The 12,173-nt window shown below is 39.4% G+C and overlaps 1 protein-coding gene across 5 annotated transcripts in view; it reads left to right on the top strand.

Moving 5' to 3' along the window:
• The window catches only part of ACADSB (acyl-CoA dehydrogenase short/branched chain), a 46,966-nt gene extending 42,139 nt beyond the window's left edge, over positions 1-4,827 (top strand). For 4 of the 5 annotated variants that reach the window (XM_078346712.1, XM_078346711.1, XM_078346713.1 and 1 more), the window contains 2 exons: positions 661-760; positions 1,309-4,827. In XM_078346712.1, the coding sequence (XP_078202838.1) occupies positions 661-760; positions 1,309-1,379 (171 nt within the window). In that variant the 3' untranslated portion in view covers positions 1,380-4,827. The remainder of the gene's footprint in view (positions 1-660; positions 761-1,308) is intronic. The other variant, XM_035269377.3, reaches the window with a different exon arrangement.
• Positions 4,828-12,173: the final 7,346 nt, after the last annotated feature.

Raw genomic sequence — 12,173 nt, forward strand, 5'->3', positions numbered from 1 at the left:
GATGTGGACATCCTTGAGGGGCCGTTCTGCAGGATCTCTTGCCTCTCCATTCTCTTTTCACACCTTACCCCTATCCCAGCCCACTGGCTGTCTCAGGAGCTGGAAGTTGAAGAGTTCATTCTCCCCTTAGGGCCTTTCCACATGTTGGTCCTCAGCTTGAAATATTCCCTAGCTCGTCCTTTAGGTCTCAGCTACACCATAATTTCCTCACGATTCTGCCATTGTCACCACCTCAGCTTCCTAGCAAGCTCTTTTGCCCCAGGCAGTTCATCAGTTCCTGTGCTGGTTGGTTCCACTGGGCCCCACAGGGCAGTGACTGTCCGCCCCCACCATTGTATTGTATACTCAGTGGCTGGCAGAGTTTGTGATACAAAGGAGGCTCTCAATAAACATTTCCTGAAGAAATGATGTCTCTCAGCAAGCAGATTCATGTGAACCATGATCTAATTTCTTAAGAAAATGGGGATTTTGTGAATTAATAGAATGTTTTACAGAAATGGTATGAGAATGGGACAGAAGAGACAATGCTAGTTTATAAAATAACTTCAGTTCTTCCAACGCCACTAACAGTGAATCCATGTTGCTAAAAATGTTCCCCAGAAGTATTTATCATGTATACATTAAGTGTTTCAGTGTGTGATTTGTGCTTGCTCTTGGTAGATTGCAGGACAAATAACGAGTAAATGTATCGAGTGGATGGGGGCAGTAGGCTATACCAAAGACTACCCTGTGGAAAAATACTTCCGAGATGCAAAGATCGGTAAGTAGATATTTTTGTTTTTTACATTTTATTTTGTTTTATTTGCCTCTATAGGTGTTTTGGCTATTTTATTTGTCAATTTGATACTGCTGGTGCCTAGGCAAAAGCGATTTTAATTTATTCAGTATACGTGTATTGGCTCTCTTTATGTGACTGGGTTTGTTACCTTACCTCATCCTTCAAAAAAAATTGATTCACGTTTTTAAAAAATACCAAATTGCCCTTTTAAAGGCCTCAACAGGCTTTTTAGTAAACTGCCACAAATCACAGTTTGACCTTATGTATCACTTGTTGAAGAATCAAAACCTTCAACTTTTGATTAAACTTTAGTCAATTTAATACTGATCCTGGACATCTAGAAACCAAATGGAAAATTGTCATCTCTTAGTCAAAATCACTCTGTGAAATAGTAACCATATTCAGGGGACATCAAGTGATGTAACCAGTAACTATTTTATAGTGAGCACAGAGGTGATGTTTATAGAGCTATTTCTTGTGTTAACCACGGGCCAAGCCCTCATTGTTCCTTCTGCTTCCTTTTGCTTAAGGTACGATATATGAAGGCACTTCCAACATCCAGTTGAACACCATTGCGAAGCACATCAATGCAGAATACTGATGTCCATGAGAGTGGGACCCCTTCCTGGCGCCACTGCTGTAAAGTTTCAAACTGTTGTGCCTTGTTGGGAGTATGTGCCTTGCATGGGAATCAGCTTCCACAGTGTTGAAGGATTTTACTGAAGCCCTTAGTCAGGGTTCTGGAGTTGACCTTTTTGGTTTTTTCTTTTCAGGCTGCTTCACTTTGGCACGGAGATCCACTTTTAAACTTGGGAAATACACACCTATATTTTTTCCAAAACCGTTTTTAAAGTTCTATACATATATATTTTTCTTAATTTGGACAAAGTCTCACTCTGTCACCCAAGCTAGAGTGCAGTGGTGCCATCTCAGCTCACTGCAGCCTCGACTTCCTGGGTTCCAGTGACCCTTATGCTTCATCCTCTCAAGTAGCTCGAACTACAGGTGTGCATCACCACGCCTGGCTAATTTTTGTGTTTTTAGTAGAGATGGAGTTTTGCCATAGTGCCCAGTCTGATCTAGAACTCCTAGCTTCAAGGGATCACCCAGCTTGGCCTCCCAAAGTTCTAGGATTACAGGCATGAGCCACTGCGCCTGGCCTGATACCTATATTATCATTCTAGTTTCAGAGAATACAGAAGTTCCATTCCATCATTTGGAAAAATAAAGGGATATGAAGTACAGCATTACTTAGAGAAATAGTTACTTTATATTCCTATTAAATCTTAATCTTGTGGCATCTGAGAAAAATTTGTTATATTGTAGGAAATTTTTACCCACCACTTTATAGATTCAACTCTAAGTTGCAAGTGAGGTCAAAACTGATAAAAATTTATTTTGAAAAATCTAAAAATTCTGGTTTTAAATATGAGAATCAATGGAAAATAAAGTTATAATTTTTTAGGTCATATAATTGAAGAAAATACTGTTTTAACGATATAAAGCAATATGACTTGTTACTATAATTAACCTTTATAAAAGTTACATTTCATGATGGTTTCAGTAGGTCATTTTAAAAACAAATCTCTGCATTAGTTTTCAAGTATAAGGTTTAAGTAATTGGTTTAATAATCAGGAAATATTCAATACTCTGTTACAATATCTATTCTGTGCACTATTTTTCAGTTGATCATGTCTGTATTTTAACTGAATACTGTTTCTTCAGACATGGTTATTGGACTTTATCCTGAATAACAGTTCAGAAATTGGGTTTTAGTTCAGTGATTCTCAAGAGAAAGATCTCTTGCCCATTAAGAAGTATATGAAAATTTCATAAGGAATGAGGGAGAGAAGGGGGCTGTAGAGTTTGAAAAAGCATATTCAATATTAAAATAATTTTATACTTGGGAAGGCAAAATGAATCTATCATTTTGCAATATAGGTAATAAACAGGCAAAATGCAATTAAAATGTATAGCTGGTTGTATTAGTCTGTTTTCACACTGCTGATAAAGACATACCCAAGACTGGGAAGAAAAAGATTTAATTGGACTTACAGTTCCTCATGGCTGGGGAGGCCTCAGAATCATGGCAGAGGTAAAAGGCACTTCTTACATGGTGGTGGCAAGAGAAAATGAAGAAGAAGCAAAAGTTGAAACCCCTGATAAACCCATCAGATCTCATGAGACTTACTATCATGAGAATAACATGGGAAAGACCTGCCCTGTGATTCAATGAATCCCACAACACATGGGAATTCCGGAAGATACAATTCAAGTTGTGATTTCGGTGGGGACATGGCCAAACCATATAACTGATGATACCACTGCTTCAGTATTAGGGATTCTCAGTCAGAAGAGACCCCTCTGTGGTACAGTTCCTAAGTCCCCTCAGGAGGAAGGTGGACAACAGAGAAATTAGAGTTTTGATATTTCTGAAAGAGGAACACGAGTTAGAGATGAAAAATGTTTGAAGGCTCATGTAGTTGCTTTAAGTAGTCATTACTGTTAAATGAGACACATTTTAGTACTTCAATGAAAGGACAATGTTTATTTAAAAAAAAAACCTGACATTTCCAGAGTAATTTTGCTTTACATATTCATGTTTATTGAATTGGACTAATTTCTATAATGCAAATCAGAGTTAAATATTTAAAATTGTGTAAATACAATTGACATTAAAATGCTAGGAAGAAACACGGACCTTGAATCCAGAGAGATAAAGTCTACTTGCTTTCAAATGGAGAGATGATGAAAACCCACTCATTCAGTCTTTCCGAATAAAAACACAGTAATCTGATAAGAGTAGGAGATGAATTAAATACCCTACAGGGGCCTCAGACATCTTCAATTTTTGTGATTATGTGAAAGAGGTGGACTTTACAGATAATGGAGCAGAAGCCAACATTAGTAAAAAGAATCCTGACTTCTTCCCATAGAATTAGAAACTCGAAAGTTCAAACTAGCATCAGAGAGCTTCCCATTTGCATCTGGACCTTGAATTTATATTTACTGATCGAGCTCTAATTTGTATGTATATTTTGTGCATATTCACAAATAACAGTTAAAATTAATTATATTATGTGTTATAGTTAATATATGTACCCACCTTCTTCCGTTAGTGAATCCGTGAATGGTAAAACATGTTATTTTGTCATTTTTCCAAAGAGGATGTTGTGGGTTTTCCCTGTAGTTCTTCCATTATAGCTTTTCTTTTGATAACCATGACTTCAGGAGCTTTAAACCTATCTATCTTGCGTTTGTGTCTGGTGGAGAACCAGCCATTAGCCTCCTGAAGCCTGCCATCATTGTTAATATGACGATTGGCCTGTCCTGGAGCTCAGAAAGTAAAGAACTGCTTGAGCAGAGGTGTGTGGGCTGTACTGGATTCCACCCAACTGCCAAGTCAGTATTGTTAGAGATTTCATTTTACAACACAAAAAATGAACCTGTGTCAAGCATTTTAAAATCATGGAAAGTGAAACCTAGAAAGACCTTAGAGGATCAGCCAGCCAACACTCTCATTTTAAAAATGAAGGGTTCCTAGCACAGATTACTTGCCCAAGATTATCCAGGAACAAAGACAAGAATCCAAATATACTTGGGGACAAAAGAATTAGTCCCCAAATTCAGTATTCTTCCTAGCATTAAACATTGTCCCTTTCAACAAATTTTGGATTTCATTCTTAATATATTTCAGTACTCTTGTTGATTTATGTTAAACTGATAAAGAATGAACATTTCAGAAGTGTTGATATTGATCAGTGTTATTGCTTACATATATGAGTCACTTGCCAAAGATACTGGCATTTAGCAAGCTCTCCTCAGCTGTAACCAGTATGTCAAATATGAAGATCATTGTGTGGGATCCTTTGGTTTCATTGTTATGATGTATTTTATAAATGTGCCAGTTATATCCTTGTTTATGTATTTTTGCTGATCTTTCATAAAGCAAAAGTTTTGTTTTAATGGAATATATTGGATTGTATTCAATGTTGCAAAATCAATATTCTATAGTGAATGAAAAAAATAAAGGACTGAATTAACTGGAGATTTGTGGTACTCTTATAAAGCAAAATTGTTTGTTATATAGACAGATGAAATCAGAAAATAATGTAATCTTTCTGTAAGATAGATACGTCTTTGTTTACCATACCAATAACTTGCCTCTCATATAAGCCAATTTTATTTGTTTTCAGAATGTAGACCAAGTTTAAATTCATGAAACTAGAGAAAATTTTGCCAGAGGACTCTTTTTTTTAATGGCAAAATAAGCAGCTCTTCAGTAGAGAGTTCACCTCTTCTGAGCACATCCTTGCTATACAGATACTATCTGGCTGATATGTATGCCTGTGCTTTGTAGTATTACTTTTAGAAAATGTATATTATTGCACTTTTTGCTCAATGGTACACTGTAGCCTAAGGCCATAGGAAATTTCAACTTATCTTCTCCTATTATTTTCTACATCACTTTAGAAATCTAGGTGTTAGTGCCTTTTCTTTTCCTTTGTCATTTAGCAACATGTAGTGAGTGGTTGCTATGTCCAAAGTGCTGTGGACTTTGAGCCACCATGCAAAGATGAATAAGAACAGCTCCTTGTTTAAATGTGCGCACATCCAGGTTGTCTTTTCTATTCAATCTCTCACAGAAAGATTGAGTAGAAAGTTACCAAAGTCATCCCTATGCAGAAGTATTTCTTTACATCCATTAGAATGATAACCATAAGCACTGACACCTCTTGAGCTCCTACCATGTGCCAGCCATGATTCTAGACTCTTGACACATATTAACTCACAACAGCCCTATGAGGGAGGTGCTCTTGTTATCTCATTTTACAGGCAAGGAGACTGAGGCATAGAGGGGTAGATAAGATGCTCATTGGTAGATGGCAGAAATTGAACTCAAACTCCGGCAGTCTTGCTGATGAAGTCCCTCCTAGCTTTATTCTTTTGGGTCTCTAAGTCTTACTTATCTTCAGGAGCCTTCCAGTAAAATGTCACCACCAACTAGCCCTTTATTTGTTAATAATTGTTCACGAATAAGTTTCAGATACTTTGAGGCAGAGAAACTAGCTGGGCAAGGGACCTGTGAGACAAATGGGTGTGGTGGAAGCATATGTGTTTGGGGAGAAGGCCTGGGAGAGTATGTAGAGCAATGGGAATTTGCAGTTAGTAGGATGAGAAAAGCACCGAAAAGAAAACTGAGGAAATACCAAAAAAAAACCTCACTTTTAAGTTTTGCCTGGGACTTATTATGTGCCATGTTTGACTCTTGATCTAAAAACATAATAATAACTTCTTGAGCCCAGGAAGTTTGAAACCAGCCTGGGCAACATGGCGAGACCCTTCTCTACAAAAAACCACAAAAATTAGCCAGGCATGGTAGCACATACCTGTAACCCCAGCCACTCGGAGGCTGAGGTGAGAGGATCTGACAGAGTGAGATCCTGTCTCAAGAAAAAAAGAGAAGTACAGACTCAAAGTTATCCTAGGGTGGGGGGGAATGACACAAAAAGGCATGACGGAAGTCTGAGTGGTGGCGACAGTGTTTGACATGCAATTATCTGTACAGGTAGCTCACATGGTAAGTGGAAAATAAGATGGGAAGATAGGCAAACATGGGTTAAACTCAGATATTCAGATAGTGCAAACAAAAAATGTAAATCCCAGCTACATGAAGTTAGAAACACCTAAACCAAAACAACACAGCAAAGCTGAAATAAAGAGACGGAGAAAGACCATGCAAATGCTACAAAAAGGAAAGCAGGAATAGCAATGTTGGTATCTAATAAAACGGAGTTAAAGGCAAAAATAATTTTAAAGGATATCTCATAAAAAGGAAGAGCTCACCAAAAAAGTCCAGTAATCACGAACTTTATGTCCCTAACAACATAACTGGGAGCTACATGGAGCAGAGCAAATAGAAATACAATGAAAAACATTGACAAAGCCATAATCATAGCTGCTGACGTAGAAATCACCAAGTCAAGTAGAAGGTAAGAACAGATGTAGAGGATTTGGGTGGCATAATTAACAGGTTTGATGTATATAGAGAGAACTTTTTTGTTTCTTTTCAAATGCAAATGAATGATCATTAGAATTTTGTCTCAAAGGAAATTTCTGCAAATTCCAAAAAGATAAATTTTACAGGTGGCACTCACTATACACAATGATAAGTAAATATATAAACAAAAAAAGGTAGAATATAAAAAAGCTAACCACCCTGGGCGAGTGGCTCATGCCTGTAATCCCAGCACTCGGCCTCCTTTGGGAGACTGAGGCAGGCGGATCACCTGAGGTCAGGAGTTCGAGAGCAGCCTGGCCAACATGGTGAAACCCCGTCTCTACTAAAAATACAAAAATTAGCTGGCATGGTGGCGTGTGCCTGTAATCCCACCAGTTATTCTGGAGGCTGAGGCAGGAGAACCTGGAGGCAGAGGTTGCCCTGAGCAGAGATCCCGTCACTGCATTCCAGCCTGGGCGACCAAATGAGACTCTGTCTCTAAAAAAAAAAAAAAAAAATTAACAGTAGGCTTTAAATAACCTGGATTAATTACTAAATAAAAATATAAATTACAAATTGTTGGCTGAGCACAGTGGCTCACGCCTGGAACCCAAGCACTTTGAGAGGCTGAGACAGGTGAATCATTTGAGGTCAGGAGTTCAAGACCAGCCTGGCCAACATGGGGAAACCCCATCTCTACTAAAAATAAGAAAATTAGACAGGTATGGTGGCTCAAGTATGTAATCCCAGCTACTCGAAAGGCTGAGGTGGGAGGATTGCTTAAACCCAGAAGGCAGAGATTGCAGTGAGCTGAGGTCTGCACTCCAGCATGAGTAAAAGCGGGAATCCATCTAAAACAAAACCAAAAACACAAAAACCCAAGAATGTTGACAATGATATGATAAGCCCAGCTATCTTGAATTTTCAGTGCTTCTGGGAGGGAGTACAGGAAGGCATGTCAGGGACATCCAGGGCAGCATGGTTTGTAGTAGTGAGAAGTTAGAAATGGCTGAGTGTAAATGGGAGAATAAATAGGTAAATCATGAAAAATGCAGACTCTGACACAGAAGGCAGAGAAAAGAGATCTGATTTAAACAAATAAGGAAGATTTATGTATAGAGATGAAATCACCAGCAAGTCATATTGTTTACGGAGATAATAAGCCACATAGTATTTGTGCAGAACAGTACAAAGCTACATAATGTTTCTGTAAATACAAGCATGTGTATAAAGTCTTGGAAATTAGCCAGACACAGTGGTGCACACCTGTAGTCCTAGCCACTCCAGAGGCTAAGGCGGGAGAATCATTTGAGCCAAGGAGTTCAAAGCTGTAGTGAGCTATGATCATGCCACTGCACTCTAGCCTGGGCAGCACAGTGAGACCTCATCTCTTAAAAAGAAAGAAAAAAAGAAAAAAGTAGAAAGTATATTGCCACACCAATGACCGAATTTAACTTTGGGGGCTTGTGCTGGCACTGGAGGTGATTGGCATCATCTATACGATTTGAATTTTTATATTAGCAATATATTCTTATATTACTTGCGTAATTGGAAATATAAAATTAAAACAACCTATTGGGCTACTCACATCTTTAGTTTTGTGCCTCATTCTCCCTTAACTGCTTTTTCTGAGTGTCTCAAATAGCCACAGTGAAATAGGCAGCCCTATTCAGCCTCATGGGAGACCAGACTCTGACACAGAAAAGAGATCTGAAACCTGCGAAGGTTTGACCTCCCTAGGTAAATAGCACTGTCCAGGTTTAAACACTTGTCCTAAGCAAAGCAATGTATGGCTTGCTTTGCCAAGCAGAACTTCACAGAGAGCTTTTTGCTCTCAGGTGCAAATTGGGCCGTTTGCAGTAGCCTTGGGATGAGGACCTTGTCTTTAGTTGTGATTTGATTTTTCTATGATTTGACCCAAGGTATTCAAATGTAACATTTCCTTGAACATGAAGCATTTGTATTAAGGAAAAAGGAAAAATTCAAAACTTCTACTCAAGTCAAAGGACACAGGTCCTTCATTTAAATTGGATGGACAAAGTATGGCCCATGGGCCAAATCCAAGCCACTGCCTATTTTTGCTATGGCCTATAAGCTAAGAATGTGTTTTTATGTTTTAAATGTTATATAGGTATGTACAGTATTCTCAATTTTGCCACTTGCCCACAAAGCCCAAAATGTTTATGCTCTAGCACCTTTAGGAAAAAGTTTGCCAACCCCTGATTAAATGATTGCTTCTAAATCAAATTTTGACTGGAAAGGTTGGTCAGTGTGTCTTGACATCATACCAAAAGAAGAGAAAGAGAGACGTCTTCCCCTGGAAACTTGAGACATTATTCTTTCTTGATTTCCTTTGCAGACTTTCTAGCTCTTTGGGCTCCCTCCCACAACCTACAAACATGATTGTCTTCCTTTACCCACAATTTAAGTTACCTGCATCAACTGTGCTCCAAAAACATTAAACAAAGCACTGCAGAAATAAATGACATATAAGTTTTGAACTGCACATAGTTCCTAGTAGCATGATGAAATCATGCACAATTCTGTGCTGTCCTGACAAGGACGTGAATCATCCCTTTGTCCAGCGTATCCACCTGTCTGCCCTACCGGCCTCTTAGTCAGCAGTATCTGCTCCTGACATCCCGCCGTCTTCATGGTCATGCTTGGTGATCTGGGATCACACAAAGCAGAGGTTCCACCTTCTGAGACACTGTCGGAAGGTTGAGAGCCAAATGCTGCATCACTGTGCCTACGCCATTCATGCAACTTCATCCTATCCCATAGGCCTTTTACCATCTCACACCACACAAGAAGGGTGAGGATGACAATGAGAGAGTGAGAAAGAGATCACATTCATATAACTTTTCTTACAGTATATTGTTATGATTGCTCAATTTTTTTTTTTTTTTTTTTTTTTGAGACAGAGTTTCACTCTGTCGCCAGGTGCGAGGCTGGAGTGCAGCTGCGCGATCTCGGCTCACTGTAACCTCCGCCTCTCTGGTTCAACCGATTCTCCTGCCTCAACCTCCTGAGTAGCTGGGACTACAGGCGTGCACCACCACGCCCAGCTAATTTTTGTATTTTCTGTAGAGACGGGGTTTCACCATGTTGGCCAGGATGGTCTCGATCTCTTGACCTCGTGATCCACCCGCCTCGGCCTCCCAAAGTGCTGGGATTACACGCATGACCACTGCGCCCGGCCTCTATTTTATTATTATTGTTAATCTCCTTCTGTGTCTAATTTATAAATTAAACTTTATCATATGTACGGGAAAAAATACAGTAAATATAAGATTCAGTTCTAACTGCAGTGTCAGGCATCCACTGGAGATCTTGGAACATATCACCAATGGATAAAGCAGGGACAACCTTATATTCATGTCTGCCCATCCTTAAAAAATCAATTCCCTGTGAGCCACTGCTCCGCAGTGCTGAAAAGATGGATAGTGGCCACTTTCTCTACAGCAGCTCCTCATCCTCATTGCTCCTTAATCCCTTTTTACCTGGTGTTCATTTTGTCAGTGAGTTTAAACCATGTTCTCCAAAGCCATCCTTTTACCTTTAATTGGTGGCCTATTATATTTGTCCCAATTTATATAGTTTCAGACAGTCCTTGTCTTCCTAAAGGCTCTTTGCTCCTTTGACAAGGCACCTCCTCTTTCTGACTGACTCATCCTTGGCTTCTTTGGCTTTAAATGGAAATTTTTTTATCAAGATTCTGCCATTGTACCTCTTCATTCTCTATACAATTGGTTCTCAAACTTCACTGTACTTTTAGAATAACTTTAAGAGACTTCAACTTGCAGACTGTGGAATACTGTTCCCAGAGTGTCCCCGTCGTCGGATATAGTGTTTATTTTTAGATCTGTCCAGCAGGCCCTGGAAATTTATGTCTAAGATGCAGGTGAGCAATGAGAGTAGGACACAGAGACAGGAAGTCTTATGTAAGCCTAGTGGTATAAAAGTCAGCTGAAGTACTCAGGAAGGACTGGCCATCTCCTGGGCTTTCAGCCTACAGATCACTTAGGATGCCTGTAAAAAGGCATGTTTCCTGACCGACGAGTCTGATCTTTGGCGCTGGGGCCTGGAAATCTGCATGTTTAGTAATCTGCCAAGGGATTTTCATCGCACACTAAGAATTGAGTAGGGTGCTCAAAATGATTCCATCCCAAGTCCACGTTCCTTTCCAATTGCTCCCCAGAGACCCACCTGCTTAGATAGCGAAGAAGCAGAAAGGGAGCAGGTGGGCCCCTTCCCTCCATCCTCCTGAGGTCAGAGGTCCTTATGGATCCCCATTCACCCTCCCAGTGTGAGGCTGAGAAGCCACGAGCCAGCTGTTCTCTGAGTTTGGTGGGAACCGAAAGCAATTTAGAGCAAGGTGTTCACAATTCTCCACTGCAAAATAGGAGCCTCTGTGGGGCTTGCTTTAATGAAATTTTACTTTATTAGTTCAAGAGTTAATAAAGAAACCACTGATAAGATAAATCACCTTAGGCACGGTGTTTTGAAATCTAACCATTTCTCTTAGAAATGGATTTTTTTTTCCTGTAGGATATGCAAACTAATGATGAAGTAATAGCAGGAATGTATGTTTTGGTGCCTGTGGAGGGTCAGGGAGTCTGAAAGGAGAACATCTGGCTGAGGGGAGATCCTGTGAGCCTTGCCTTATTTTATACTCTGTCTATAGCAGAAACCATGGCTGTAAAGTATGCATACAATTCCTTCACACGTTCATACTCCGTTGTCCCGATCTGATTGATTTCTGCAAGTGGACAAAGGCTAAGGATATGCTTATTGATTGTTGCTCAGTGCATTTTAAATGTATTTTGTAATAAAGAGTATTTTGAGACTGAAACAAGCCTTCATTTTTCCAATGGGCAAGAAGTGTTGGGAATCACTCAGGTTGAAATAAACAGCTATCAAAACAGTCATCAGATAGAGATAGACATGAGTTTGGGGTGGGTTTTTTTTTCACATTATGTGAAAAATTTAAACTCTGCTCATTAACTGACATTCTCATAGGCAAGTCATTATTTGGCATGAGCATGCATGCTGCCTTTTGGTTAACACCTTCTCACCTCAGTTGACCGTAAATTTATATAAATGTTTACCTAATTCAAGCGGATTTTTTGGACTAAAATTTCTACTGTGTCTCAGCAAAGCAGAGCAATCTCCAGAAGAACAAAATTTCCAAACAAGTTTAATTCATCATCTCTGCCTAATAATATAGATAATAAAGGCCCTGAATCCAAGTCAAATGCTGCAGCATTTCTCACTGGTCCCTTAGAGGAAAAAATTGCAATCGATTATGCAAAGGCCATAGTAGTCACTGGTATGTAAAAGGAGCATCTGGCCAGGTGCAGTGGCTCATGTCTATAACCCCAGCACCTTCG

This window comes from Callithrix jacchus, chromosome 12, assembly GCF_049354715.1.
Source record: "Callithrix jacchus isolate 240 chromosome 12, calJac240_pri, whole genome shotgun sequence".
Lineage (NCBI taxonomy): Eukaryota > Metazoa > Chordata > Mammalia > Primates > Cebidae > Callithrix > Callithrix jacchus.